Source organism: Archocentrus centrarchus, chromosome 17 (genome assembly GCF_007364275.1).
Source record: "Archocentrus centrarchus isolate MPI-CPG fArcCen1 chromosome 17, fArcCen1, whole genome shotgun sequence".
Classification (NCBI taxonomy): Eukaryota; Metazoa; Chordata; class Actinopteri; order Cichliformes; family Cichlidae; genus Archocentrus; species Archocentrus centrarchus.
Genome location: NC_044362.1, coordinates 23,548,557 through 23,576,326, shown reverse-complemented (window position 1 = coordinate 23,576,326; position 27,770 = coordinate 23,548,557). Strand labels below are relative to the sequence as shown.

At 38.2% G+C, this 27,770-nt stretch overlaps 2 protein-coding genes and 1 pseudogene across 3 annotated transcripts; 2 read left to right on the top strand and 1 right to left on the bottom strand.

Annotated features, from left to right (window-relative positions):
- Window positions 1-11,955: 11,955 nt before the first annotated feature.
- On the top strand, window positions 11,956-13,784 carry LOC115796291 (apolipoprotein D-like). Of its 2 annotated transcripts, none has more exons than XM_030752614.1 (5): window positions 11,956-11,987; window positions 12,156-12,288; window positions 12,428-12,549; window positions 13,240-13,328; window positions 13,449-13,784. In XM_030752614.1, the coding sequence occupies exons 1-5, from the start codon at window positions 11,974-11,976 to the stop codon at window positions 13,688-13,690; spliced, it is 600 nt and encodes a 199-aa protein (XP_030608474.1). In that variant the 5' UTR covers window positions 11,956-11,973; the 3' UTR covers window positions 13,691-13,784. The 2 variants fall into 2 exon arrangements, with proteins under 2 accessions (XP_030608474.1, XP_030608475.1); XM_030752615.1 differs by lacking the exon at window positions 11,956-11,987 and adding an exon at window positions 12,054-12,064.
- Window positions 13,785-14,800: 1,016 nt separating this feature from the next.
- LOC115796408 (apolipoprotein D-like) lies at window positions 14,801-16,032 on the bottom strand (annotated as a pseudogene).
- A 7,852-nt stretch (window positions 16,033-23,884) lies between these two features.
- apoda.1 (apolipoprotein Da, duplicate 1) lies at window positions 23,885-26,535 on the top strand. Its single transcript, XM_030751849.1, has 5 exons — window positions 23,885-24,009; window positions 24,235-24,373; window positions 25,371-25,492; window positions 25,608-25,693; window positions 25,879-26,535. The coding sequence occupies exons 2-5, from the start codon at window positions 24,257-24,259 to the stop codon at window positions 26,112-26,114; spliced, it is 561 nt and encodes a 186-aa protein (XP_030607709.1). The 5' UTR covers window positions 23,885-24,009; window positions 24,235-24,256; the 3' UTR covers window positions 26,115-26,535.
- Window positions 26,536-27,770: the final 1,235 nt, after the last annotated feature.

Sequence of the window (27,770 nt, the reverse complement as noted above, 5' to 3'; positions counted from 1 at the left end):
CTTTATGGAAACCAGTTCACTGTCATCACTGACAGTAACCCCCTCACTTATGTTCTGACAAAGGCTAAGCTTGATGCAATGAGCTACCGTTGGTTAGCTTCCCTGTCTACTTTTGACTTTAAGCTCCAATATAGAGCAGGCAAACTCAACTCTGATGCAGACGGCCTTTCGAGGCGACCGCATGGTGAGTTGTTAAACGATGCTGTGTCACAAAAAGAGTTTGACAGAATACAGCAGTTCACCCAAACTCATTTGGCACAGCAAGAGACCAGTTTAAGTCCAGAGGTGGTGTCGGCCATCTGTGAGAGACCTTTGTGTTGTAGTTTCTCCGATGAACCTACCCCTCTAGTGCACTCATTATCTATCTCTGTAACTGCATTACCAGATGACTTTGTCAATGAAGATAACTGTGGTGGTCTTCCAGTTGTACCTCATCTGTCAGCTGGGCAACTTAAAAAAGAGCAAAGAGCTGACCCCTGCTTGCGCGAGGTCATTGTCCAATTGGAGACTGGAGAAAAGGTTCCACCTACAGTCAGAACCAAACTCCCTGATATAAACCTGTTGCTCCGAGAACTTAATCGTCTTGAACTGCACAACCAAGTACTGTACCGAAGACGCCAAGATGGCGGCAATGTCACTTATCAGCTTGTCTTACCTGAAGGGCTCCGTGAGACAGTTTTCCACAGTCTCCATAATGATATGGGCCATTTAGGCATTGAGCGTACCCTTGATCTTGCCCGAACAAGGTTTTATTGGCCTCGTATGGCAGCTGACATTGAGAACAGGATCAAAACATGCAACCGCTGTGTACGGAGAAAGACCCCTCCAGAAAAAGCTGCAGAGCTTGTGAACATAAAGTCCGCCAGACCACTCGAACTGGTTTGTATGGATTTCTTATCCATTGAGCCTGATCAAAGCAACACCAAGGATGTGCTTGTGCTAACAGATCATTTTACCAAGTACGCAATAGCCATTCCTACTCCTAACCAAAAAGCCCAGACCGTGGCAAAATGCCTTTGGGATCACTTCATAGTTCATTATGGCATCCCTGAACGTTTGCATAGTGACCAAGGGCCAGATTTTGAGTCACACATAATAAGGGAACTTTGTAAGATCATGGGCATTCACAAGATTCGAACAACCCCTTATCACCCCAGGGGAAATCCTGTAGAACGCTTTAACCGCACATTGTTAAGTATGCTTGGGACTTTGGAACAGAAAGACAAAACGCAGTGGCGCAACTTTGTAAAGCCATTGGTCCATGCGTACAATTGTACGAAGAATGACACAACCGGATTTGCACCTTATGAACTGATGTTTGGTCGCCGACCAAGGTTACCCGTTGACCTCGCGTTCAACCTACCTTTCCGAACCAAAAGTTTTAAGTCCCACTCGCAATATGTGGAGAAGCTGAAAACAACCCTTCAAGAAAGCTACAAACTAGCAAGGGAGAATGCTAACAAAATGGCAGACAGGAATAAAGCCAGATTTGACATGCGTGTAAAACCTTCCAAACTAGAACCAGGGGACCGAGTTTTGGTGCGAGCTGTTCGCCTTAGGGGCAAGCATAAACTAGCCGATAGGTGGGAGACAGACATTTATGTTGTGGTCAAACAAGCTGGTGATCTACCAGTCTACACCATCAAGCCTGAAACCAAAAATGGGCCAGTGCGCACAGTCCATCGTGACCTTCTCTTACCTTGCGGGTTCCTTGCTCCCACAGAAGAGAATCCCACTCCACCAAATCGCGTCTGCAAACCTAAAACACGACAGTCCCCTGAGCAAACTGAAGAATGTGATCTTTCTGAACCTGGAAATGAGGATGTCTACTGGCTTAGAGAACAACCTGTCCCAGAGCCAATCAAATTTATGCAAGTCTATGAGTTCCCACGACAGATATACCCTGAGAACTTACCTGAAAGCGACAATGTACCTGGATGTGACAACTTGCCTGAAAGCGACAATGTACCTGTATGTGAAAACTTACCTGAAAATGACAATGTACCTGGATGTGACAACTTACCTGACTGTGACGATGTATCTGGATGTGAAAACTCACCTGGAAGTGACAATACGCCTGGATGTGAAAGTGTATCAGAATGCAAGAATCTACCTGATTGTGATGACACTCCTGGCAGTGACCCAGTAGTCCCTACTGAAGAGGAGCTTGAAACAGTAGCAGATACAGAACCTGTAGTCCAGGACAATGATCGTGAGAGTGAAACTAATGTACCCAGTGAAAAGGGATGTAACAAACAGGTATCAGAGGATACTCCAATGCACCCAAGTCATGACACCACAAATCCTGTGAGACGCTCAGAAAGACCGTCAAATCAACCAAACAGGCTCCAGTATAACCAGTTAGGAAACCCACTCTTAACTATTGCTCAGTCCCTATTTCATGGTTTAAGCCTTGCTTTTACCAGTGCCTTGACAGAGACTGACCTTGAAGCTACTTGGAAGGAATCTAGTTTTCCTGTTATTTCAATGCAACCCACCCCATGCAAAGAGACTTGCATGTTCCAAGGGGGGAATGTGTAACCCAGTGTTAAAAACACATGCAAGAATGAATGAATATTGATTTAATAGCTTATTCTACAATGAGGTTAAAAAGTTATAAGTTAATATTTAAAACCAAGTTCTTAAATAAGTTTATAAATATATGTAAAAAGTGTTAAAAATCTTTACAAATTGTGCCATACACCTTTAATAGTAGTTTTAGTGATGGCTTGACCAATCAATAGCTGGCATGGTCTGATATCACATCAGCCAATGAGGTTGGTTGTCCCGCCCTCCCGCTGCGCGGTGCAGGGAGTCTGCTCGGATTGCGTCAGACACAGACACAGCTCCATGCTACTGTTGCTTCTGCGGTTAGCCTGAAGAAAAAACTTGGAAAATAGCGAATAAACTTGGAAACTGGTTAGAGAGAGACATCCTAAATAATCGCTTTGCCAATGAGGAGGTTCCGAATGGTAATGTCATGCTTGCCAAACTTTGGAGACTTCTGATGCGACCGGGTTGGAAGCTGGAAATCTCCGTGTAGCCTCGTGTAGCATCGGTGAGTGATTGCACGTGTGTAGTTAGCATTTTAGCACAGGCAATGCACTGAAAAGTGGCTAACATCCTTAGTCATCACTAAACTCAGTTAAAGATAGGTTGATGCTTTGTGGTGTTGTATAACTATTGTTGTGTATGTTGTATTTTTCATAATGTATTTGCCGTATTTTATTATTAGCACCTGTCTAGCATTTTCACTGATGCTAATTCCGTTCATGGTGCTACTGCCTATGTGAAGTGCCTTTTATTAGCACTTGCTAGTATTTTAATGCACTTTGCTACTGTTCTGATTGAGATAAAGCTAATGTGTTTTTACAATCCACCTTCTGATGGGAAATCATTACACTACCATGGATGTATTTCATTAGCTCTTTAAAAGATTTGAATAGTATTTTTATATTACCACATATAAGCTAATATAATTAGTTTTATTGAAGTGTTGGTAATATTTGACAGTGATAACTTGAACTATATGGTTGTACAACAGAAAAAACTTGAAAAGTGACTGAAAAACCCTTTAAATTGTAGCTTTAAGCTAATGGATATTAGTTTACAAGGTTTTAAGCTACTTTATTCTGGCCTTGTTCTAGGTCAGGTTTTTTGTTGGTGCACTATTTGATCCATAGTGCTACTGTGAAGACTGGATTGCATTTCCAGAACTGGATGGCGAGCCCCAGCCCAAGGATCGGACAAACCGGTAGATAGTGACCCGACTGGTCACTATAACTGAGACATTGCATGAACAATTGATGGACACTGTGACAAAAGACTAAAAAGGAAAAAAGACTACAGACTGGATTATTTATTTCTAATTGTTTATTTTCCTTGTGTTGTTTTTGCTTTGGGTTTAAAAAGGGAAAAGCGCGCAGTTTGTTAATTGTATATATATATATATGTGTTGGTTTAATGACATTTCATTCAGTAAATTCTATTCTTTCTATAAACTGTGCATCCTCCTCTGTTGTTGCTCACACCTAGGCTCCCCCACGAATCCAGAGTCTTCTGATTAGGCCAACATCCCTTTATGTGTGTGGCATTGGTATTAGTTATTGAAGTAATTTACTCTACCATATTTCACAACTGTCAAGGGTACTTGAAGGTAACCTCTTGTGGGTTACACACGTGTTATACACGTGTTACATTTGGCTTCCTTGTCATCTAAATCCTCCAATTCAAACTCCCAAAACCTTCAAAGAGAAAGAAAACAGAGGTTTGATCTCAGCATTTACACTTCATTACAAACAGACTTTCAGGTGTGAAGTGGATGTCACAGTGACTCACTGTTCTCTTGCTCTCCTCCAGCAAAAGGTTGCTCACATCTTCAGCAGTTTGCCAACTTTTAAAAATAAAGTACTTAAAAAATGCAGTAGGCCACCTCTCATAAAAGTAAGAAACACAAATATTTTAGAAATCTGTCAAAAAACTTGTTTAAAAGTAAAAATTATATTTTTGCTAATTAGGGAAATAAACTGAATTAATATTTTTATACCCAAGTTTGAGCTGACATCCTGGACTTCTCTGAAAAGTCAGAAATTAATCAAGCATAACATTCAACCACTTACACAGATTTAGGAATGTAAGTAAATAACTGTAATTTGGTGTCTTAATAAAAAAAATAATGTGTTTTACTATTTTTTTTCTACTTTTTTTGTTAAATAAGAAACTTGGAAATTCGTGGATAACAACAATAATTTTATTTTAGCATTAAAAATATTATTTTGACTAAAACGCTTACACATACAGGTTAATCAACCATTACAAAAAACATAAAAAATTATTTTGGTAATTACCAATACTATTTAAACCTTACATTGGGTGGTGGTCTGATAAATTTGTTAAGCACTGTAAATCAAATTATTTAAATTGTTTAAATGCAGTAAACAAAATCTCTCACATACCCTAATGGGTTTGTTGATTGATTTACTGTCTCTCTTCCTTACAATGAAATGTTGTTACAGTACGAGTCAAAAGCATCCCAACTTTTGACTGGTATTGTCCCAATACACAATATAGTTTTTATTACATTAGGGAACAAAAACTGTAAAATACACTCCAAAAATTGCATAAGATAAAATGCAGATATTGTTAAATAAAAAAAAAAATATTTTGCAGAACATTACTCTACACTTTATTTATTTATTTTATAAATAGATGTAAACTTCAGCAATAAAAAATGGCTTACAAGATTTCTTTAAAACTCTGGGCTGTGGGCTGTGGAGGGGAATATTGCATAAATTTGAAGCCTCAGAATGTGTAGTATATAAGCAGCTTTGATAATTTTTGTCCCAATAATTATATAAGGGCAGGTAAAGACTCTAAAGAGAGAACACCAGTGATCAGTCAATCCCCTATGAGCAAGCACTTAGCAATGGTGAGAAAAAAACACTCTTTTAACAAGAAATATCAATTTTTGTCAGTTTTTTAAAAACTGTTGCTTTATTATACAAAATTATCACCACAAATTTAATACTGATCTCCATAAAGCATAAACCACAAGGATACAAATAAGTACCTCTTGTCAAGGGTACAGTGGCAGAACCTTAGACCAAGCTGTTGTAACCCTAAACGTACAATCAGGTACTTCATTTTCTGAGATTGTGGCTTGATCTCAGTATCAAATATTTTATTTAATCTGGACCTGACTTATCATTCTCTAAATAATGTTTCCACTTCTGTATTTTTTTCATTGAGCTGATTAGCTTACGTCTAACAGAAAGGAGCTGTGATGTTTTGCTTTTGAAGACTGTGCAGACATGAATTAAGTCATGTTTTCAAACATAATGAAAACAATGTGATCAGCCGTGACATTCACATTCATCGTGGCATTCAGACAATGTTTAATTAGTACTAAAGCAGCCTTGTGTGTATCAGCTTACCATGCCACTACAGTTCATTAGGTAACACATTACCTCACCATTATGCTTGTAACCTGGGACTGGATGGGTACATTTAGACTCCACGCTCAGTGATGTAGATGACCGTGATATTCCTTCACTCTTTAACCAGGTCAGGTGCTGACAGCAGCCATAGTGGTTCATTCATTTGTATGTGGAAAGATAGCACACTGCACACCAGGGCTGCCCAGAGGTCTAATTTACTATCTAGCTGACCATTCATTCTGATAAGGTCTTATGTGGCCTGACATGAACATACAAACAGAGTTCAGCCTCAAGCTTGCTGATGGATGTGAGTCTCTGAGGACCTAAATGTTCAGTTACTGAACCTCACAAACCATTCCTCTGCTGTTTATTTAATAAATCTCTTAATGTAACTTTAATTTTGAGGGGCAGCAATCTGAGCAGGGATGTTCAGTAGAGATACAATATCTCTTGTGTCTCATGGGCCTGCCTGGGTGTCTTGTCCTGGTGAAATATGCTTAAAACACTTCACCTAGGAGGTGTTCAGGAGGCATCCTGGTCTGATGCCTGAAGCACCTCAAGTGGCTCCAGCTGAAGACCCTATGATGATGGAGACTTGTTGGAGTGAGGGACCATCTTACTTTGCCAGGGGTACTGATGCCCCACTCTGGAGTCAGGATAGGGGTATTGGGGCTCCACCCTGAGTCAGGTCAGGGGTGCTGGCTCATTGGTGAGAACCAGGTATGCTGGCCTTACCCCATGGGGCAAGGCCAGTCTGAATGAGCCACATGGGCCTACCTTCCTGTGGGCAAATCAGCTGGTTCCTTGCACTAGTTCTAGGGACAAATAATATTTCTTAATTGATATAAGATTAACAGATTAACTCAACCAGATTTAATCTTCATTTCACAAGTACCACTGTTTACAGTGGGCCATTTTGAGGAAGTTACTCATATTTATTCATGTACTGTATCAAAGTAAAGGAGGTAAACATTTTATTTTTCTGTCACTAAACTTTTTGTCTGCTTTAACCATTTTTATGCAGATGACACCCAAATTTACATGCCCATAAAAAGAATTGATGTCTGCTCCCCTAAAAAACTACTGGAGTGTCTAAAGGACATCAAAGCATAGATAGCCTTATTTATTTATTTTTTTTTATTTCAAGGAAGGTAAGACTGAGGGCATTGTGTTCAGACCCTGTGCTGTCTGTGCTTCTCCTCTCGTAGACCTGGGCCCTCTGCAGCTGTATGTTAAACCCACAGCAACAAATCTTGGTGTCAAACTGGACAGTGATTGAAAAATAGATAAGGAGATAAATTCTGTAATTCTGTCATTAAATAATTTTTTAAACCTCTTTAGGCTTTAATCCAAAGTCCAATCTGCTTTTCAAAAATTTTTCAAAATTTTTTGAACGTCCTTTTATCACAGGACTACTGTAATGCACTTTACCTTGGCCTTAGCAATACTTCCATTGTTCACCTGCAGTTAGCCCAAAATTCTGCTGCTAATCTTTAAGGCAATACTTGCAAATGCAAACACATTTCCCAGATCCTGGCCTCCCTCCACTGGCTCCCTGTTCGTGGATCAGCACCATCTTACATATCTGAGCTGCTGACTCCATACGTCCCCTCAAGGTTGTGGAGGTCCATGGACCAGCTGCTCCTGACAGTCCCAAAAACTTCAATCAGTCTGTTTCAGCTGTAGCTCCCAAACTTTGGATCTTTTTAAAACATGTCCTAAAAGGAATTTTTACCCCTCTTGGCTTTTAACTTGGAATGGTGTGTTCTTACATTGTATTTACTATTGCCTTTTTTAAAATTAATTAATTAATTAATTAATTTTTATTTATTTGTTTTGCTGGGTGGTGTTTAGGTGCTTTGTGTAGCACTTTATCAAATTCTGTTGTTTTTAAAAAGTGCTTTATAAATAAAATTGGATTGGAATGACACCAAATGTCATTATTCAGGGTCCTTTGGACCCCGTGTGTTTTGTTTTGGCTTTTCTGTTCTGTTCTGTTCTTTTTTTTTTTTTTTGGTTGAGGGGTTTAATTTGTTATTTCTAGTTCCTTGTCTTCTCCCAGTATTCTGTCAGGTCTGCGTCTCTGTTCCCTCGTCTTACTTCCTGTTTTATTTTGATAGTCGTCCGGTTTCTGTCTGTTGTGTTTCGTTTTGCTTCCCCTGGTCTTGTCCTTGTAATTAGCGTCACCTGTGTTCCCAGCTGTTTCCACTCCCCTCGTTATCCTCCTGTGTATTTAAGTCCCGTGTTTTCGGTACCTGTTGTCTTCGTTTTTCCATGCTGTGTACCTCTGTCAGTTTCCCCTGTTTTCTGGAGATCTAGTGGAGTTTAATTTTGTTCTGCATTTTTTGCCACTGGTCCTGCCTTTCGTTAGCTCTGCCGAATAAAGCTGAGTTTATCTTACCTCTGTCTGGCGTATCCTGCGTTGGGGTCCTCCCTCCTGCCTGCCACACAGCCGATCCATGACAGTAAATTAATTTTTTAATTTTAAAAATTAAAAAATGAAATATGTTATACATCCTTTCAGTTGATAAAATATACTAAACTAAGAATATCAGATGTACCAGGTGAAGCAGCATTATGTAGTATTCCTGAGTTTTATTTTTTATTAGGTCAGCATGTAAGCAGCTATTCAGGAGACAAGTTTTTTAATAAAAACAACAACACTAATAAAGGACTTAAGAATTAAGAGAACAAAGCATTAGGACATCTAAACCGCTAATTTAGGAATCTCCTGGGGGTAAGCTTTTTATAAGGGATTTCTGTCCAAGTTGCTTGCGCCCAGTATTATGGAGTCACAGTGAGGCAAAGGGATCAGAGCAGGTTTAACCTCGAGAAACAGGTCCGGCTATAAATTCACTGGGTCAGTGCAGACACCATCCATCTTCTAATTACAGCAACAATCTGGTGTCCGGATCACCTGCATTTCCTGTCTTCTTCCCCAACAAATGACGACTGTACCGAAGCTGTAATCCCTCTAAGTTGGAAGCATTACGTCTTTTGTGGCTGGTGGAAATCTTGTTTAGGTCTTGATTACTGTGAGCTAATGGGTAGTAGGATTCTTCAGGATCAAAAATCCCTGAAATAACAGTTTGCGCAGGACTTCCTCAACAAATACTGTGAAAATGTGCTGATTTTATGGATTTCAACTTAAACACTGAATCCAAAAAAAGACATAGTTGTGCATTTGATTGGAGGTCAGGGATCATTAAAACAATGCCAGGTTTAAATGATCTTAGCTCGTCTAGAGAATAAAGTTAATTTTGTGAGCTGCATTAGGTATATTGTTTCAAGGCTATTGACAAAATAGGTCTTTTTATATGTTCAGTAAAAGATTGTTGCTCTGCAATGTTGAATACACCTCTGATCTCAAACACAGGCAATAAAAATGATATACTTAAAAAAGAAACATGAATAAAATGTAAAATGATTAGTGTTATTAGAGCCTGACAGACATAAGATATATATATATAATATATGCTGATATTGATGTATCCACCGATATATTGTTGGGCTCTATTCGTTACACTGTGGGATGTAAATGTTAAATAAATCATTAGAGTAACCTCAGTGGGATGCTGTTACCCACTTCAGTGACATGTAGACATGGGCATCATGTTCTCCAAAGAAGTCTGTTCACAAATGAAATAATGACGCTTTGCTGATTTTTCTTCCTTTGAAAATTTTTAGCACTTAATATGTATTTAGTAATTATCAGTTTTTTTTTATTGCATTGTAAACTGGTTTTGTATCATATAATTATATAGAACTGTATAATTTTGTTCAGGAGCAACATGGTGGTGCAGTGGTTAGCGCTGTCACCTCACAGTAAGAAGGTCCACTGGTCAGCTCAGAGTGTGCGTGGGTTCTCTCCAGGTATTCCATCTTCCTCCCATAATCTGAAGACATACATGCCAGGCTAATTGGGGGATTCTAAATTACCTGTAGGTGTGAATGGTCGTGTGTCTCTCTATGATACCCCTATGATAGACTGGTAACCTGTCCAGGGTGTACTACAACTTTTGCCCTATGAGAGCTGTGATTGGCTCCAGCAGCCTAGCCACCCTGAATTACAGTTAAGAGGACAGATGGATAATTTTTGAAAATAAATGAAGAAAAGACACAATGTAGACAGATCGGACATTTCTATTACCCTTCTCATTTCAGTTTTTACAGAATTACTACTCACACATAAAAGAAATATACCTACAGTTTGTAAACAGGATTTCTTTAAACTAAATTAAAGTTTATTTTTCCTGAACTGTTCATTTTTAGATTAATGTGTCACTATGGCAGCTTCTTACAGTGAAATGCCGTTTCCTGTGCCTTTGACAAAAGCATCTCAAAAGTCCGATATTTTGTACTAAATTTACTAACCTATATTTAACACAATATTGCAGAGACTTTTTTTTTTTTTTACACATGCACTGCAGCCCTGGGCTTCTCCAGACATTTCCATGTGTCACAATGTGCAGTGTATTGGGAAAAAAAAAATTCCCAAAACATAATGTTTACCCCGATAATTCATCAATAATTTTTTAATTAATAAGTGACGGCACCTGTTGTGCGAGGTGACTAGATGGATCCTGTAGGTAACCTTATAAAGCTGCAAGTATTTAATAAGCTAGTAAAAACACTGCTCCTCACAGCAAGAAGGTCCTAGGTTTGAATCCACCTTGGCTGGGGCCAAGGCATGTTCTCCCCGTGTCTCTGTGGGTTTTCTCCAGGTATTCCAATTTCCTCCCACAGTCCAAAGACGTGCGTTTAGTGGGGTTAGGTTTAGTGGTGATTCTAAATTGCCCACAGATGTGAAGGTGAGTGTGAATGGTTGTCTGTCTTTCCATGTTATCCCTGCAACAGGCTGATGACCTGTACAGGGTGTACCCTGCCTCTTGCCTTGTGGCAGCTGGGATAGCCCCCCTCCCCCAACCCTGAAAATGATAAGTGCAAGGAAAAGGATGGATGGATAGTTAAAAACTCCAACAAAAGTTAATCAAAAAACTGCTTCAGTTCCTGTTAATGTTTAGTCAAAACAAACATTTCTGTCTTACACAAAGGTGAGTGTGTGTATGGTTTTTCTGCTGACTGTGATATTACATGCCCCCCTGAAGGTTAACGGTTATGTCACACACCACAGAAATATGAAGGATGACAACCTTGACTACACCCGAGGCAACACCTGCCGGGCTAGTTAGCCGGGAGAGGTTCTAAAAACTGCCTCAAGTGACCACTTGAGGTTCGATCTAGGAGTCACACCTTATACTAAACTCCAGTACTGAGAATCTTAGTCTTACTGCAGAAATAAACTGGGTTAGAGCCTGAGATAAAAATGGGTTTGGCCTCTAAAGCTAAAGTAAAATGATTAAAATTCAAAAAGCCTGCTTTCATTTATAGCTTGCCTCAAACACAGGGTTGAGTTGAGGCTGATGGGAATGTCCTCATTACATGAGCCTCATTGCTTATGTCATGCTATATCTGAGAAAACTAATATAGAATTATATCTGTAGTGGTTATTTAATCTCCTGATAACTGCTTGTAGTGGGTGAACAAACATCTGACTCTTCCCATCCAAAATAATCCAAGGTCCACAGAGCAGAGTTGTTGCTGAGATAAAGCTGTATTTATTTTAAGTATAAAACACACACAGTGTCCAGGAAATCAAACTGAAATGAAAATAAAGACAAGCAATGTGACCTGGAGGATGTGGCTAGAGCTGGAAGACAGTCTAGGTCTCTACAGTTGAGTTCAGACAATCATTTGCAAGCCTTATCTCATCTGCACGCCAATTCCAGTCTCTGGATGGAGAAGAATCAATCAAAGGTATATTAGCCACTGAAACCATCTTATATCATACACAATCATCTTTGGCTCCTACTCTATTTTTCTCAAACTGTTACTCAACAGCCAACAGCCAGTTCTGTGTACTGCACTTATCTAACATTTATGTAAAACTAATCTCTTTCTGTTAGAGGCCCCGTTTGTGGAGCAAATGTGAACAGGTGTCAAACATCTCACACCTGCTTCCTCAAAATATCCTCACATGCTAATGCGAAGGTGGGGCTGATAACTGACAGGTCTATAAACATGCAATCAAAACAGTTAACTTCATTGCTACACAGTAACACAGGAACGTGAGCAACACCCACGACTGACTCCTGTTCTTGATGCTTTGTTTTTAAAAGCTGAAAAAACATACATATATATCTATTTTGTTCTTTACAGGTTGTGGAGAAAAATGAATGCTATCCAGGTGATTTCCCTCACTCTGCTGTCTGTTCTGTCAGCCAGCGCTCAGGTTTTCAAACCAGGAAGATGCCCTACACCTGCTGTTCAGGAGAAATTTGATGCTGCAAGGGTGAGTACCAAACTCTTCATTGTGTCCCATGGGGCTATTTTCACTGATGTTCATTAGGATAAACTGCAACTTCCACACTGATGTGTGCACATATGCCTCACAAACAAACCCAATTCAACTTCACCTGCTTCCTCTGCAGTATCTTGGTAAATGGTATGAAATCCAGAGACTGCCACACATCTACCAGAAGGGCCAGTGCTGCACTGCCACCTACAGCCTGGACAGCCCAGGAGTTGTTGGTGTCCTCAACAGGGAGCTGCTGTGAGTACTTCAGTGCCAGATAGTACACAGGCAGAGATCTGTTATCCAAATCATGTTTGTACGAGTCAGAGTGTTTGTCTCTCACCCCATTTTTCTGGAATATCTGTAGAAGATATAGGCATGGATATATCCATGGTGCTGTCTGTGGTGCTGAAAAAGCAGGTAGATTTGTAACTGCGACTGTGTCCTCTCAGTCCTGCTCTTCAGTCAGTTTCTTCTTGGATTTATAATATCACACACAATAAATGTTTAACTCTATATACCCCAGACTATGTCTAGAAAATATTTTAGGGGAGACACAGTCTAGTTTTTAACCATAGTGCACATCGGGTAAATGAACAGGTCTACACACAAGATGGATTCATTCTGAAATGGCATTTTATTTAAACTGAAATAATAATAATAATAATAATAATAAAGGGGTGTGGTGTTCTCTGATGAAGAGAACACCACACCCTTTAAAGAAATAACAAATCACCTACTACCTACAACTCACCAACATTTATTTTACAAAGAATTTGAATACTGCAAACAAATCAATAATTTAAAAAAAAGGATAAAAGTGCCTTGAAAGCATAAATAACTCTTTGACTCTTTACAATTGGAATTTAAAATGTGTGTGTTTCTGTTGCCAAAGGGTAGTTTTTTCTTTCTTTTTTTTTTTATCTTTTAACTCTCTATCTATTTTAGTCCTGATGGCAACATTGACAGCATTAGTGGCACCGCCAAGGCCGCGGACCCGTCTGAGCCTGCCAAGCTGCTGGTCTCCTTCTTTGAAAGTATGGTACCCTTTTTTTTTTTTTATTATACACAGATCATGGTTTCAACATTTTAAATTGCAGCTTAGTTGTGGCTTCAAATAATGCAAAAATTTTTGAAAACTTTCTTCATACTTCCAGACTCTCCCCCTGCTCCGTACTGGGTTCTCTCCACTGACTACGACAACTATGCCCTGGTGTACAGCTGCACTGACTTTGGTGAGGTCCATGGGGAATTCATCTGGATCCTGAGTAGGCAGCCCACTCTTCCTCAGGAGACCCTGGAGGAGCTGCAGAACACTCTGTCCTCTTTTGGAGCCAGTGTGGATGAGCTGCTTGACACCAACCAGGATGTAGATTACTGCAGAGCCATGTACGAGTAAACATGTTCTGTGGTTCATCACTGCAAGGTCAATGTAAAAAAATTGTGCCTAACTGTTGATTAAAATGCTGCTTTAATACAATTTCTATTGCTGCACCAATAAAAGTGAATTGTGTTAACTGCATTCCTTTTCTTTTTGTAAGTAGTGTGTCAATATACAACCTCCAGCACTAAAACACAACTGAACAAATGCACATCTTTAAGGATTCTTGCATTAAAGTAAATTCACGTCAGCTGAGGGTAACAGTCGTGATCTCAATATATAAATGGATTCATATAAAAATTATTTCCTATCTTTAACACTGTGTGTTAGTGTGGCAAGGAACAAACTGGTGTATGTTTGTGTGTGAGTTGGGGTGGAGTCGCATTTTAGAGATAGTAAAGAATAACAATGAAAAAAATAAAAAGCTTTTTAAGTGGTTGCCAAAGTGGCATGCTTATGTAAATTAGTGAAGTATTTAAAATTAGGCTTTAAATGACTTTGCTTTGCTCCCTTCTTTAGTTTCCTTGACCTTGTTCTATAGAACTGTTTATACTTTACATCTGAATCACTTAACAGAAACTGCTCATTTATTAGATTTCATCCTCAGCATCTTTCCCTTCACATTCTTGAAATTTTAATGCTGCTGCTTTAATGGTGGTGAAATTGGGTTTAAAAAGTCTGTTTTCCTTTATGGAGCACTTTGTTTTTGAAGTAGCAATAAAAATAAAGTGTATTATTAAGTTGGATTATGAAAAAAAAAAAAAAGCCTCATGTGACTGACAGCTAAGTTTGCAGCTTTGAAATTAACCAGGGACAGGGAAGAAGGCTAAAAACATGCTTTTAAGAAGGAGTCTAGTCCCATCAGCAGTAAGTAAATTTGAAAAGGAAAGTGGTGAAGGTGAAACAGAAATTGGGACTTTTTCTGGGCATAATTGGCATTTAAATCCTAGTTTGCAACACTGCATTTTAAAAAGGTGCAGTTTGTGTTTGTACTGCAAAAACAGACACCGCAATATGCATTTCTTTTCACAGCTTTACTGTTGCATTGTCTTTGCATATAATCATCACTTGCATGGAGCAGTGTGTCCTCTGTCTCACAGTCCTGTGGGCTGAAATAGGAGCATATGTTTACTGGTTCACTGGACCGCAGTAAGTCTCGTCTTGGTTGGTGGGGACCAGGTTGTCCATGCTGACTCCAACAGAGCACAGGATGCTGTGGAGCTCTTCAGGGGTCTCCTTAGAGAGGGTGGGCTCCCTGCTCAGGATCCAGGACAACTCCATGTGGAACAGGCCGTAGACCAGAGAGTGACTGTAGTCGGTGGACAGAACCCAGTAGGGGGGAGTCTGCAGGAGAGATGGGCTGAAGTGTGAAAGCAGCAGGGATATCTGGCTCACTTGTGTGTGTCATGACTGCAGGTGAAAGTTACATATTTGAGTCTGCAACTTTGACTGAGATGTCCTTACTGTTAAAGGAGACCTCAAGCTTGGAAGGCTCAGTGGGGTCCTTGACTCTGGCAGAGTTGACGATGGAATTAATGGTTCCATCATCTCTAATAAAATAAAACACAAAACAGAAATTAATTTTAGTCAGACACTTTCTTTCAATTATAGTCTCACTTTTCAAACTGTGTTTTTTGCAAAATGCTCTGTATGCTTCTGACACAGTACAATGGTTAAGCCCGTGACCCTGTGTGCTCATGAGGCAGAAGTTTTGTTCAAGCATGTGCAAAAATGTGTACAATGAGGATTTAAAAAGTGTGAGGAAACAGTTGTATGATAATGCTGTTTTCATTAGAATGAAGTAGTAGTCTGAAGAATGAAAAAAAAAACCTCATATTATTACAGTTATTTCAAGGACCATGTGTACTTCTGAGTTTTAGCAGAAGTTTTCTTAAGAATTTAAATATTTTCAAAATGAAATGTAAAATCTAAATGTAGATATTTTAGCTCCTCAAAGAAGCTCAGTGTTAAGGACCTCAGTCACTGCGGGACTCTGTAGGCTATAGTTGGCAGTGACACATTGGCCTTTCTGGAAGCTTGTGGGGAACTTCTGGATCTCATACTATTTACCAAGGTACTGCAGAGGAAACACAATATAAGATTTCACACAGTAAGTATAAAACAGAGTCAGTAATTAACATTTAGCACTCAGAATAATAGGCTCTTGGGGATGGTATGACTGAAACTGTAGGCCAAATTTCCTAGAAGCAAAGGAAAAAGAAAAGAAGTTTAGTATTCACCCTGTCAGCATCAAAGTTGGCCTGAACAGCAGGCTGGGGACATTTGCCCAACCTCAAGACCCGATCACTGGCTGCAACAACAGACAGCAGAATCAATGCAACCACCTGCATGGCCTTCATCTTCTCACCTCAACCTGCAGAGAATAAAAAAACAGGAGTTCACTGTGAACAAAACATGATTTGAGTGTCAATTAGAGAAGGAAAGATTAAGAAATGTGAAAAGACATAAACATAGAGAAGAAAATATCATGAAGGATCATGGCCACTGACTGTTTACTGTTTACTTGCATGTGTGAAAGAACTCAGCTTCTGAGGTTCTTTTAAAGATCCAAACACCTATATTGCTTCATTATCGATCACGAGTCCCTCCACTGTGTGATGATACGGGGTGAGTGTGAGAGCTGGCACCTGTTCAAATAAGTACTCTTTTCAAACAGGCCTCTCAGCAGCAGAAGCAGGTTAGTCATGTAATGTAATCACATCTTTGTGTTTGTTGAATCTCATTCATTCACCAATCCCTTCTTCACACTATCATTTTTTTCCTGAAAGACAGCCAAACAACAAACATCAAGATGAATGTCAAAATTAGAAAAAGCAACTCTGAAATTGCACTAAAAAATGATAAGTTAGCAGCTGCTTATTAAAAATGTAAAAATTTCAGTCCCCAAAAATGTGATAATAAAGTTATTTCCTGCACAAACAGAGGCTTTTATGCAGAAATATTAGAGGATGACACAGGACTCAGTCACAAAGCTGGACTTATCTTTAGGCTGAGCAGTTATTTTAAACTTTTTTTTTTTTTCACATTGTCACAGCTTTATTTTTATGTCGCTTATAAGAAGGGGAGAGAACCCCTTCTTGTTTAGCCTTATATATGTGAAATTAGACCTGACAGACTTTTTCAGTGGAGGGGAAACAGGTAGCCTGGCACTTAAACCAAAATAAAAATAAAAAACATTGAAAAGACGTCATACTTGCAAACAGCAACCCTGCACAGCTGCAAATGTTTCCTGGGAAAGTGGAGAAAAGCACAGGACAACAGGGGGCAGAGTTAATGTTCAAAATACATTTTTTTTTTCCCAGGCTGAGGTCATACGCAGCAAACCAGGTGGGTGGCAAAAGGCACAGTCCAACAATGATTCAAAAGGACATAAATGTGGAGACCAAATATAGGAACCCAGTGAAACTAAAAATACACAAAGAATACCAAGTGGGAAAGAAGACACAATGGACGTTAACTAGAACATGATGATAATTCTGCTGTGTTGTTTGGGGCCAGACAGAGGAGCTTTAAAAGTAATCAGTAGAAGAAGCTACTTTCAGCTGCTCCCTTATTCACAGTGGGTAGCTCCTCATGTTTGATTTGACAATCAGTAAGATCAATTCCAAAATGTACAGGAAGCCAGTGGCGAAAAGCCAGGATAAGGATGATGTGATCTGGCTGCTAAAACCTAAAAGAAGTCAAGTTCCTGCTTTCTGAACCAGCTGGAGGTGAAAGGATAACTTTTCATTAATGCCAGTGAGGACAGTCATGTATGACTTTCTCCAGGTCTGAGTTTGAAAGTACAGGATTTACTCTGGAGATAGTTCTAATTTTGAGAGGGCAAGGCTTTTAATGTAGCACCACATTCTTTTACATATATTAAACAAACTGGTTACACAGATTCATTTACAGCCTTAGAGCTGAGCTAAAATTTTAATGGTAGAGTGGCTTTCCCCAGACAAACATTTATTTCATCTACTGAACTACGTCTGACAAAGACAGAAGATAAAACAGAGCAAGAAGATAAGCTCATTTTGTTTCTTGTGGATTTTATAAAACACATATCAGCATACTGATAAAAGATAAAATGATCCAGACACTAAAGAGGCTTTTTAAAGGGAACCTGTGATGACGTGAGATGAAGAGCTTCAGTGTCCTTATTTACTGTACTACATCAAACAGATCTTGCATCCAGCATCAGTTTTTTTTCCACCTTCAGACAAAAGTGCAGCATTAGGTCAGTGTTTACTGCATTTTCCTACTTTGATAGACCTCAGGTTCTCCTCTCACCGATCACACACGGGTATGAAAAAAAAAAAAAAAATACATGAACTGGGCTCAGGTGTTCCTGGTTTTCTGGATTGTTTGCAGCTCTCTCTGCTTCTGGACTCACTTTTCATCTCTTTAACAAAAGGCTTTGAGGGCCTTGAAAACCACTCACACAGGAAGTGGGTTGAGGCTGACGCGGTTTTTGTGGGTTTGTTATAAAAGGGATTTACATAAAAGAATCAGACGAGGAGCAGCAGGGCTTGAAAAACTAATTAAAAAACATTTAAAATTTAGAGATCATTACATGGAGCAGAAGAATAATTGAAAACAGCAGTGTATCGTGATAAATAGCTACGTTCATTTCTGAATATTAAACAGTTAATTATTACTTTTATCTACAGTCTGCATTGTGATTGGTTTGGTAAAACTGTAACTGTTGTCTCAAGATAATCACAGTCTTATTTTAGCCTTAAAAAAATTCATCACATCTCCTGTCGGAGAGAGTGTTTGCAAATTGGTGTCCAAAGCTTTTTACAACAGAGCTGCCCTTTGATTCAGAGCTGTTAATTTAAATTGGCTGAGACTGCAAGATCAAACTGTCAGGCATTTATTCTCTGCAATTCAACCAGTGGCAAGAATCCAAAAGCAAGGAGCACAATGGTGATAACGGTGATGCTTATAATGCTCTCATCCTGGAGGAAGCTTGACCTGAAAAATTAAGTGTTCACCTGTATTATTACCATCTACTACTATGACAGGTGAACTGCAAAGGGAGATAAATATTGGAATTTTACCCGAGAGCTGAGAAATCTGACTTCAAATTCACAAACATGCTAAACATGCCAAATTTATTAGAATCTGGGGATCGGGAATGTTTGTAAAAATTTTTTAGTGGGGGCAGGGTGTCAAACTGGTGGATTAATCCCAGTTTAAGTGGTGGTAGACTTTAATAAAGTGGTAATAGAAAACAGACATAAAGAAATAAGGCTGTTTATTTTTTTTACATCACTTGCTACATCAGTTTCTTATCACTTGGATCAGAGGTGTTTGTGTTTAATTTAATTTAGGTCTGAATGGTCCATTCAGTCATTTTTCATTTCTCCTTGACACCTCAAAAAAGGGACACGAGTCTTTTTAAGGTCAATTAAATTACCGAAATGATGCACCTCTAACATGAAGGAACATGCAGATTTCATAATCATTTTAGCCCACAGCAACAGGAAGCAACCACTTTAATTGTTCAAGTAGATTTAAAATTATTGTCTTTGACTATATTCTAATTATTTCATTAAATTAATGATATAGAAAAAGTGTTATGATTTATTTTTTTCTTACAGGGGCTGGACACAATAATGACAATACTTTTAAACAGCAAATGAACTCTGACAGAGTTTGTTGTAGCTTATAATGCTGTTGCTGGGGGAGGGGGGGGGTACTGAGACGCCATTAAACTACAAGCCATTCAAACATAGTCATATTTGGTCAGATGTATACAGAATTAAATTCTTATTGTGTTCACTTTTTTTTCTCTTTGTAGTTATTTTGATTATGTCTCTGTATCATTTAACTGGGATTTTGAGACTAGAAAAGTGAAGTTGAATCATACAAACCTCTACTCTACCAAACTCTACTGGAGACAACGTTTTAGTTTGCCCTTATCATTATTATTATCTATTATACAAACACTGTCATTTGCTGAGATATGAATAGTTGTATATGTGTATGATTTTTGTGTAGGGTTTGTAGTTCACATTATTGTGGGTATTTTAATTCAAAATAGAAAAAGATGATGTTGGGTTATGTCCTGTAACAGAGAATGCCATCACGTACCTGAGTACCAAATTTCATCGCAATGGGTGAAAAGTTCACTGAGATGTGAATTTTAAATTTTCACCACTGACAGATAGCGATAGCGATTTTTTTACATTTTTTTCGGCGAGATTGACCTTTGACCTTGAAAATGAAATCATACATTCTTGAATGCCTAAGGAATATTTCCACAAAGTTGCATCCATTTTCGTTCAAAACTTTTTAAAGTTATATTTCTACCAAACAAACAAACATGGGTGACAACATAACCTTCGACCTATCGGCGGGTGAGGTAAAAATACCCTTTGAAGATTTTTTTTTGTGTGTTTCCTCATATTTAACCCACAGCATGCTTGTGTGCACAGCTGCCTCAGTGTGACATGAAATGCATGTAAAAGCAGCTGTCATGCAGCGCTGACAGATCATATTAATGTAGCTGCTGGTAAAACTTAATTAAAGCACCATGTGATAAACAAAATTGATATTTTTTTAATTACCTAATAATTTCCAGGGTAGATATATTTACTTGCATGCAGCTTTGAAGATTATGTTTATGCATTTTCATTTCTCTGTAAAAGCAGAGGTACAGATGTCACTCATGACATTACAAGAAAAAGAAGCAAAAGAGCAGTCATGTTAGTTTGTTGTTGTTATTGTTTATACGTCAGAAATTCACTTTTTATCTGTTGTAATATCAGAAAAGCACAAATGTATTTCGAAATAAAAGACACAACTCTCATGCTTTTTAAAGAGCTTTTTAACTCATTAAAAGCACTGAACACTGGTGAGGCTGAGCACATTTCTGACACTGTTTTCAGCTTTTAGGATTTTGAGGTTTAGTCCACATTTCATATGACCAAGAATCAAATGGCCACACATTACACTATCATTTAGTTCTGCAGTTAGTGCTGTGGTTATAAAAACAGCCATTTGTTTACTGTCATTGGCTTCAGCTTCTCGTGCTGCCCCCAAGTGGACAAAATATTAACCAGTGCAGGTTTGGGAATAGTATTGCCCCCAAATCCACTTTGGAGGTACCTCAAGTCCAACCACATTTGTCTTTTAGTTTTATAGGGCGTGTACGTCAGCAGGATATACCTCTGTTGAGATTATTACTCATTTTAATTACATGTGAAAAATATCACAAAAATAATTTTATTCATTTATAGTTTAGGTTTCGGATTTGAGATGTAGCAACAACTGTTTTTCCATCCAGTTTTATAATGTCAGCAGCATGCTTTAAGTCCTGTTGAACTATAAGAACAAGGTGTGGGTCTGTATACCAATGAGGTAATTCTAAAGAGGTGGTTAAGTATCTCCATGTGTCCTATAACCTGCTGCTCTAGGTGAATGAATAGACAGTCTCAGATTAATCTTTAAGAGAAAAGTGGGAGAAAAACTTCAGCGTAAAGGACAATCCAGTTTACCTAAGACAGAGACAAAAACAGAAACTGAATCATCCTCCACAGACGACCTAAACAAACACTGTAAATCACATGTATGCAATCAAAACCAGAATGCTCCTGTCCCTTTAAAACATTTACATTCTGCATCTTTAATACACCCCTTTGAAATGTTCTCAGCCAGTTTGCCAGTGTGGTTAATTCTTTGCCTTGATCTTCTGACCAGTTGATCTCATTGCCTGGATCCCGGGAAAACAGGCTTTGATGGATCTGAGTGCACCTAACAAGTCATTCCTCTCTGAAGTGTATTAGTTGGAAATTGAGCCTTTTGATCTTTGTCTTTTTTTTCTTTTTTAACTTAACCTTGTTGGTTGCCTGGGGCTTTGTGTGGGAGCATTTCATTGTTGCATGTAACTGTCAGATTTTGGTTTGAGATTTAAACAGAAGATTGTAACATTTTAAATAATTAATAATTACTCATGATAACCTCTCTTCACTGTCTTTGTGATTTTTGCAGTAGTATTCTATAAACTGACTTGCACTTTTAAATATAGGATTTTGTGGTTATTTTGCTGTTGTTGTGTGTTGTTTGTGAAACTTAACAAGGAAGTGCAAAGACTACACAAGCTAATTTAAGCTGTCAAAACAAATTCAAACAGATTTTAGCTCAACAGTCCACCCCTCCTCAGACACCGTAGGCTGTATGCGTGTGACTCATCAACAGTACTATCTGAAAATTATGCTCTTCATTAGTGCCCTGCAGGACCAACTTTTGAATCCTATTTCTATTTTCAGCTGCGACAGGACAGACAGGACGAACATGAGTCAGTCAGAACAGCTGAACAGAAACCAGAAAAATACAAAAGAAATGCAAAATGTAATTCACAGACTTTTTCTGTTGTTTTTCCTTTTTCTATTTCAAACTATTCAACTAAATTTGATGGCAACGGGCCATCCATTTGATATCTCTAGATGTCTCAGTGTAAACTAGGGTGTCAAATATGTGGCCCAAGGGGAAAGAACCAGGCCGCCAAAGGATCAAATCCGGCCCACTGGTAGGCTTTTTATGTGCTTATAATGAGATAAAATTTATACTGAGCAGTTTAGCCTATTGGTACAGCCCTTCTTAACAGTCCCAGTTTCTCATGTGGCCCATTGGGAAAATTAATTTCCCACCCCTGTTTTAGAATACTTAAAAGAAAAACTAGCACAGTATTATACTACACTGCTGTTTGGCCTGTTTGTGCTGTTTTCTATGAAATAAATGACATAAATGAATGATGCCGGGGTTTTATAAGATATTATAGGTACATAATGTAAAAAATAGGTCATGCTAGCCCATTGCCAGGTGGTTGCTGGGCAACATGATGATGTTATAATATATCATGTATAATTCAGATGTTATTGTCATGAAATAAAAATTATACAATGCATTTGTGAGGTGCTACGGGCACATAGATGCCAAAAACAGCTCATTTTAGCCTGTTGCTAGATTGCTGCTATGCAACACAATGACATCATAATATTTGATATAGATAAGAATTGTGTGTCGAGTTTGGTTGCTCAATTCCTGATCATTGAAGAGAAGCTAGTGGCCAGTTTTACAGTCTTCTCAGTAACAAAGACACACAACATCTCAGAAAGTATAAGAAACATTTTTTTGTTAATTAAACTTTTTTGGTTTTAGTTCTCGAATAAAGTCTGGTAATGAGCAACTTTTCAGTAATTTGACAGAAAATGTATTTTAATCATTTCTTGTGTAAGCCCAAAGAGTCGTGCTGATGGGTTTCTGCTACATTTCTTGATGCGAGAGATTTGTTATGTATTGTTGAAAAACTCAGGCTGTTCATCATCAGTTTTATAAAAAATGGTTTATCAAATGTATATAAAAGAAAAGGAAACAATTTTTTTTTTTTAATCAGTTAATAGATTCAGTAGTCTCTATGTGACCCATGAAGTACAATGCCTTTGACACCATCCATCCATCCATCCATCCACTTCTGGTTATTCTTCTCAGGGTCTTGTGTGTGTGTGTGTGTGGGGGGGGGGTGTGTGTGTGTGTGTGTGTGTGTGCTGGAATCTATCCCAGCTGTCATAGGGAGAAAGGCAGGTTACACCCTGTACAGGTCACCAACTGGTCGCAGGGCTAACACAGAGAGACACAGACCAAACCATTCACGCTCACATCCACACCTATGGCCAATTTAGAATCACCAATTAACTCTTGGTGTAAAGCCATAAATGCCATCATTTGCTGATGGTATTGAAGGGTGACAGTGGGTCATTCAAGTGATGGAATCATAAATATTTACACTTTAGTCAAATCCGTTCACTATTTGTTGAGACGAGCAACAAATGTGAACTGATGCAAAAGTTACAGTTCTGCCCTGCTGATGTGGCACTGTGCTTTGAGGTGACAAAATATTATTGAATCACATCAAATCTAATTATTTTGTGCATTGTATTTATGTAAACATGCATAACTATGATTTGTTCTTCAGCTGTTCATGGCTGTAAGTATAGTGTATGTGTTTGCATGTGCAGAAAAACATCATGTAGCTTTGCAAGAAATCCTCTGATAATAAAACAAAAAATATACTTTTGTGCCCATCTGGGGCAGGAGGACATCCAGATTGTTTTATTACATTCATTACATTTCTCCCGGTATGTCCCCCATGACTCCAATTTGCTAATAGCTTACTTCATGTCTGAAATAAAGTTAGCTCTACACAAAGACGATCATTGATGACACAGAGCAGCAGCACTGCAAAACCTCGTGGAGAGCTACGTCTCCATCTCAAACAGCAGAGTCTGAAAAGACAGAACTCATATCTGAACCACCGGGACACAGAGGTAAGAGAAAATTTGTGGTGAATAATTATGTGAATATTAAAATTACCACTGGGTTAGTATTAGGACATATTTGTGAAGGAAATATTGCCTGATCTGATGTAAGTCTTAAAATGTGTAATGCATGGTTAATAGTTTAGCAGTAATCTTGTTTGTTTTGTGTGTTTGAAAAAAATGTATTTCTTTTGCTTTGTTACCTCATCTACATGTTTTCCATATGCTCTGCAGGTAATAACTTCACATCTTTACCATGAAGTTACCTTTTGCTCTGGTGTTTGCACTTATCCTCCCCATCATCAGGGCTCAAGTTCCCCACTGGGGCCCATGTCCAGAGCCTGCTGTTCAACCTGCCTTCAACCTTAAACAGGTACCAGTCGCAGGACAGTCAATGCTGAACACATTATATGTGAATGACATGAGGTCCTTCTTCCCTTGCACAGTTTTAAAAGGAAATAAATGAGACCACAGGCTCTGTTTTTTCCAGAACTTCTATCAGTGTGTGAGCCCCAGTAAGCTCACATATTTCTGTTGGCTTCTGTTTAAATATTTTCATGGGTCAAACATTGAATTCTTATTAAATAGCTAGTAGCCATTATTAATTATGCTTCAACACAGATGACAAGTGAATTATTACCGACATATACTTTATTGTTGATTTGATTAGTACTCCAACCCTTTACTATTTTAGATTGATATCATTACTATTAGTTGTGGTATCAAAAGTATTGCATTTACAAGCATTTGTGATTTAAATTGGAATAATTTAAGGTGCAAGCAGATAGGAGTGTTAGTAATTACATTTGTCTTTATGTGTCATGTGGGAGCCAAAAAGTCACATACATACATACACGCAACTACTACTACTAATTCTAATAATAACACCACCAAAGTGAAACATATAATTTAGTCATATAAATTCTGTTTTCATGTGGGAAATTATAATTGAGTCTATATAATTAGAAATTAACTGAATGCATCTAAATTATTGTGTGTTCGGGTAAAATTTACTTTTTATTTCTAGAGCCCTGGGTCACATTAATTTTTAATTTTCAAGACACCCCACAAGTGTGGTATTTAAATGTTTGTTAACACTGTAAGTTAACTCACAATGTACGTAAGTAAAGCTGTTCAATACATTTAATAACATAGAAATACATACATTAGTACAAAAACTAAATAAAGTCAGACTTTATTGTCCCAGACAGGAAATTGGCCAAACCACACAGTTTAATTACTTCCCACAGCTGATATAGAGTAGGTTTTATAAGACACATACCTTATATTAAAGTATGTAAATTTATTCATAGTCTGTACTCCCATTGCTCTAAATTATCTTTGAACCCGTGTGTGTTTTGCCCTCACAGTTCATGGGGAGATGGTTTGAAATTGCCAAACTGCCAGCCCAGTTTGAAAGAGGCCGCTGCATTGAAACCAATTTCACTTTGACGACGAGCAACTCCATTCGAGTGGTCAGCTCTGAAATACTGTGAGTCCTGTGTGCAATTTATCTGTACAAATGTGGAGCCAGGAGGTAATGTCTGCATGGTGTGCAGTTGCTTTAGTCTAACATGAAATTTGTCTGTCTGTCTGGAATAAATCAGAAAAGGAGAGCTGAAGAAAATTGAAGGGATCGGGGTCGTAGAGGACATAAAGAATCCAGCCAAGCTGGGAATAAGTTATTCCTATGGTGAGCAACATTTGATGACAACACTGAGAATAAGTGGCTGTCTTGTGGGTTGTTCAGGGAATGATCTGATAATGTAGTGAGTTTATCAGCTTTTATAAGCCACATATTAGAAATATTACCTTCTCTTATTGTGTGTGGCTTTGTTTTGTTCTACTTGATTCTCACAACTTCTGTCGTTATCGCAGTCCTTCCCTACTCCCCTTACTGGATTCTGTCTACTGACTACGTGAACTCGGCCCTGGTGTATTCATGCACTGACATCCTCAGGCTCTTCCACGTTGACTTCGCCTGGATCCTGGGGCGAACACGAACCCTGCCAGAGTCCACCATCGAGAAAGCCAAGGAGATCTTCGCAAATAACAACATTGACATGAGCAGGATGATTCCCAGCAGGCAGATGGGCTGTGAAAAAACCCTCTGAGCGGCAATGAAAATGAAACACAACAAAATGTTCTTGACACAAGGGGGAAATGATTGGAGCGTTTGTTCCCCTTGATAAATCTATGACTAATAATTTACAGTGATTATGTCCAACAGGATAAACTCAACTGAGTTTCTCTCTTTGTGAGAGTTTTTCAATAAACGTCTAGACAAACTGCACATTACAATATGTAACTTGGTGTGAAGATGTTTTAAGTACTGCAGTGTAAGTTAAACTGAAGTCATAGTTTTGTACCTTTTAACTTGACACAACACTGACTATGATAGTACAAGCTGAGAGGAATACTTTCTCTGAAAAGAAAAATGTTTAATTTGCTGTGAAGAGATGATTCTGAGTAAACTGAAGACCAACTCAAAACCTGAAGGATCTAATTAGTGTCGATAAAAGTCAGTGAAACTCGTTTCATGTGATCTTTACAGTGTCTGAAGCTATTTTTTTAATGAAAATGTCAGTGTGCTGTACAGAAGCCTTTAATACACACAGAAACTGATTTGGAAGAAGAAAGATGTTTTATTTCATCCATAAAACAATAAAAAGTAAAGGTTATGGATGAAAAAAGCTTTGATGTTTGAAGTTTAACATCTGTTTATGTTTTGTTTTAACCATGATTTTATGCTTAGTTATTAAGTTTTGTATGATACTGAAACACGCTGAAAGGCATTCTCTGATGTTTACTCAGTTAAAAGTAGCAATAACACAGTTGTTATTTACTGATACACAAAATTAATTATATTATCTAAAATTTGAATAAAAGTATTTGAGCAGGAGTGCTTCTTGAATCCGGATCACACCAAAGGCCTTGGATTTCAAAGCAGTTACATCAAGATGTTTTTAAAGTCATAAATTTAGAATATCATGAAAAAGTTTATTCATTTCAGTAATTCCATTCAAAAAGTGAAACTTGCATATTATATTCATTCATTACACACAGAATGATATATTTCAAATGTTTGTATCTTTTAATTTTGATGATTATAACTGACAACTAATGAAAACCCCAAATTCAGTATCTCCGGAAATTAGAATATTACTTAAGACCAATACAAAAAAAGGATTTTTAGAAATGTTGGTCAACTAAAAAGTATGAACATGAAAAGTATGAGCATGTACAGCACTCAATACTTAGTTGGGGCTCCTTTTGCCTGGATTAATGCAACAATGCGGCGTGGCATGGAGTCGATCAGTCTGTGGCACTGCTCAGGTGTTATGAGAGCCCAGGTTGCTCTGATAGTGGCCTTCAGCTCTTCTGAATTGTTGGGTCTGGCATATCGCATCTCCCTCTTCACAATACCCCATGGATTTTCTATGGGGTTAAGGTCAGGCGAGTTTGCTGGCCAATTAAGAACAGGGATACCATGGTCCTTAAACCAGGTACTGGTATCTTTGGCACTGTGTGCAGGTGCCGAGCAGTGTTAATTTTGACAGCAAATTTTGATTTAGTTTTAGTCATAGTCTTTTGACGAAATGTAATTAAGTTTTAGTCATAATTTAGTCATCTGAATAATTTTAGTTTTAGTCTAGTTTTAGTTGACGAAATTATCGTAAGAATATAGTCGACTAAATCTACAGTCGATTTAGTCGACTAAAATATAAAGAGTGTAAAATGTAAATGCTTTTTCTTCTTGAATTAGTCAT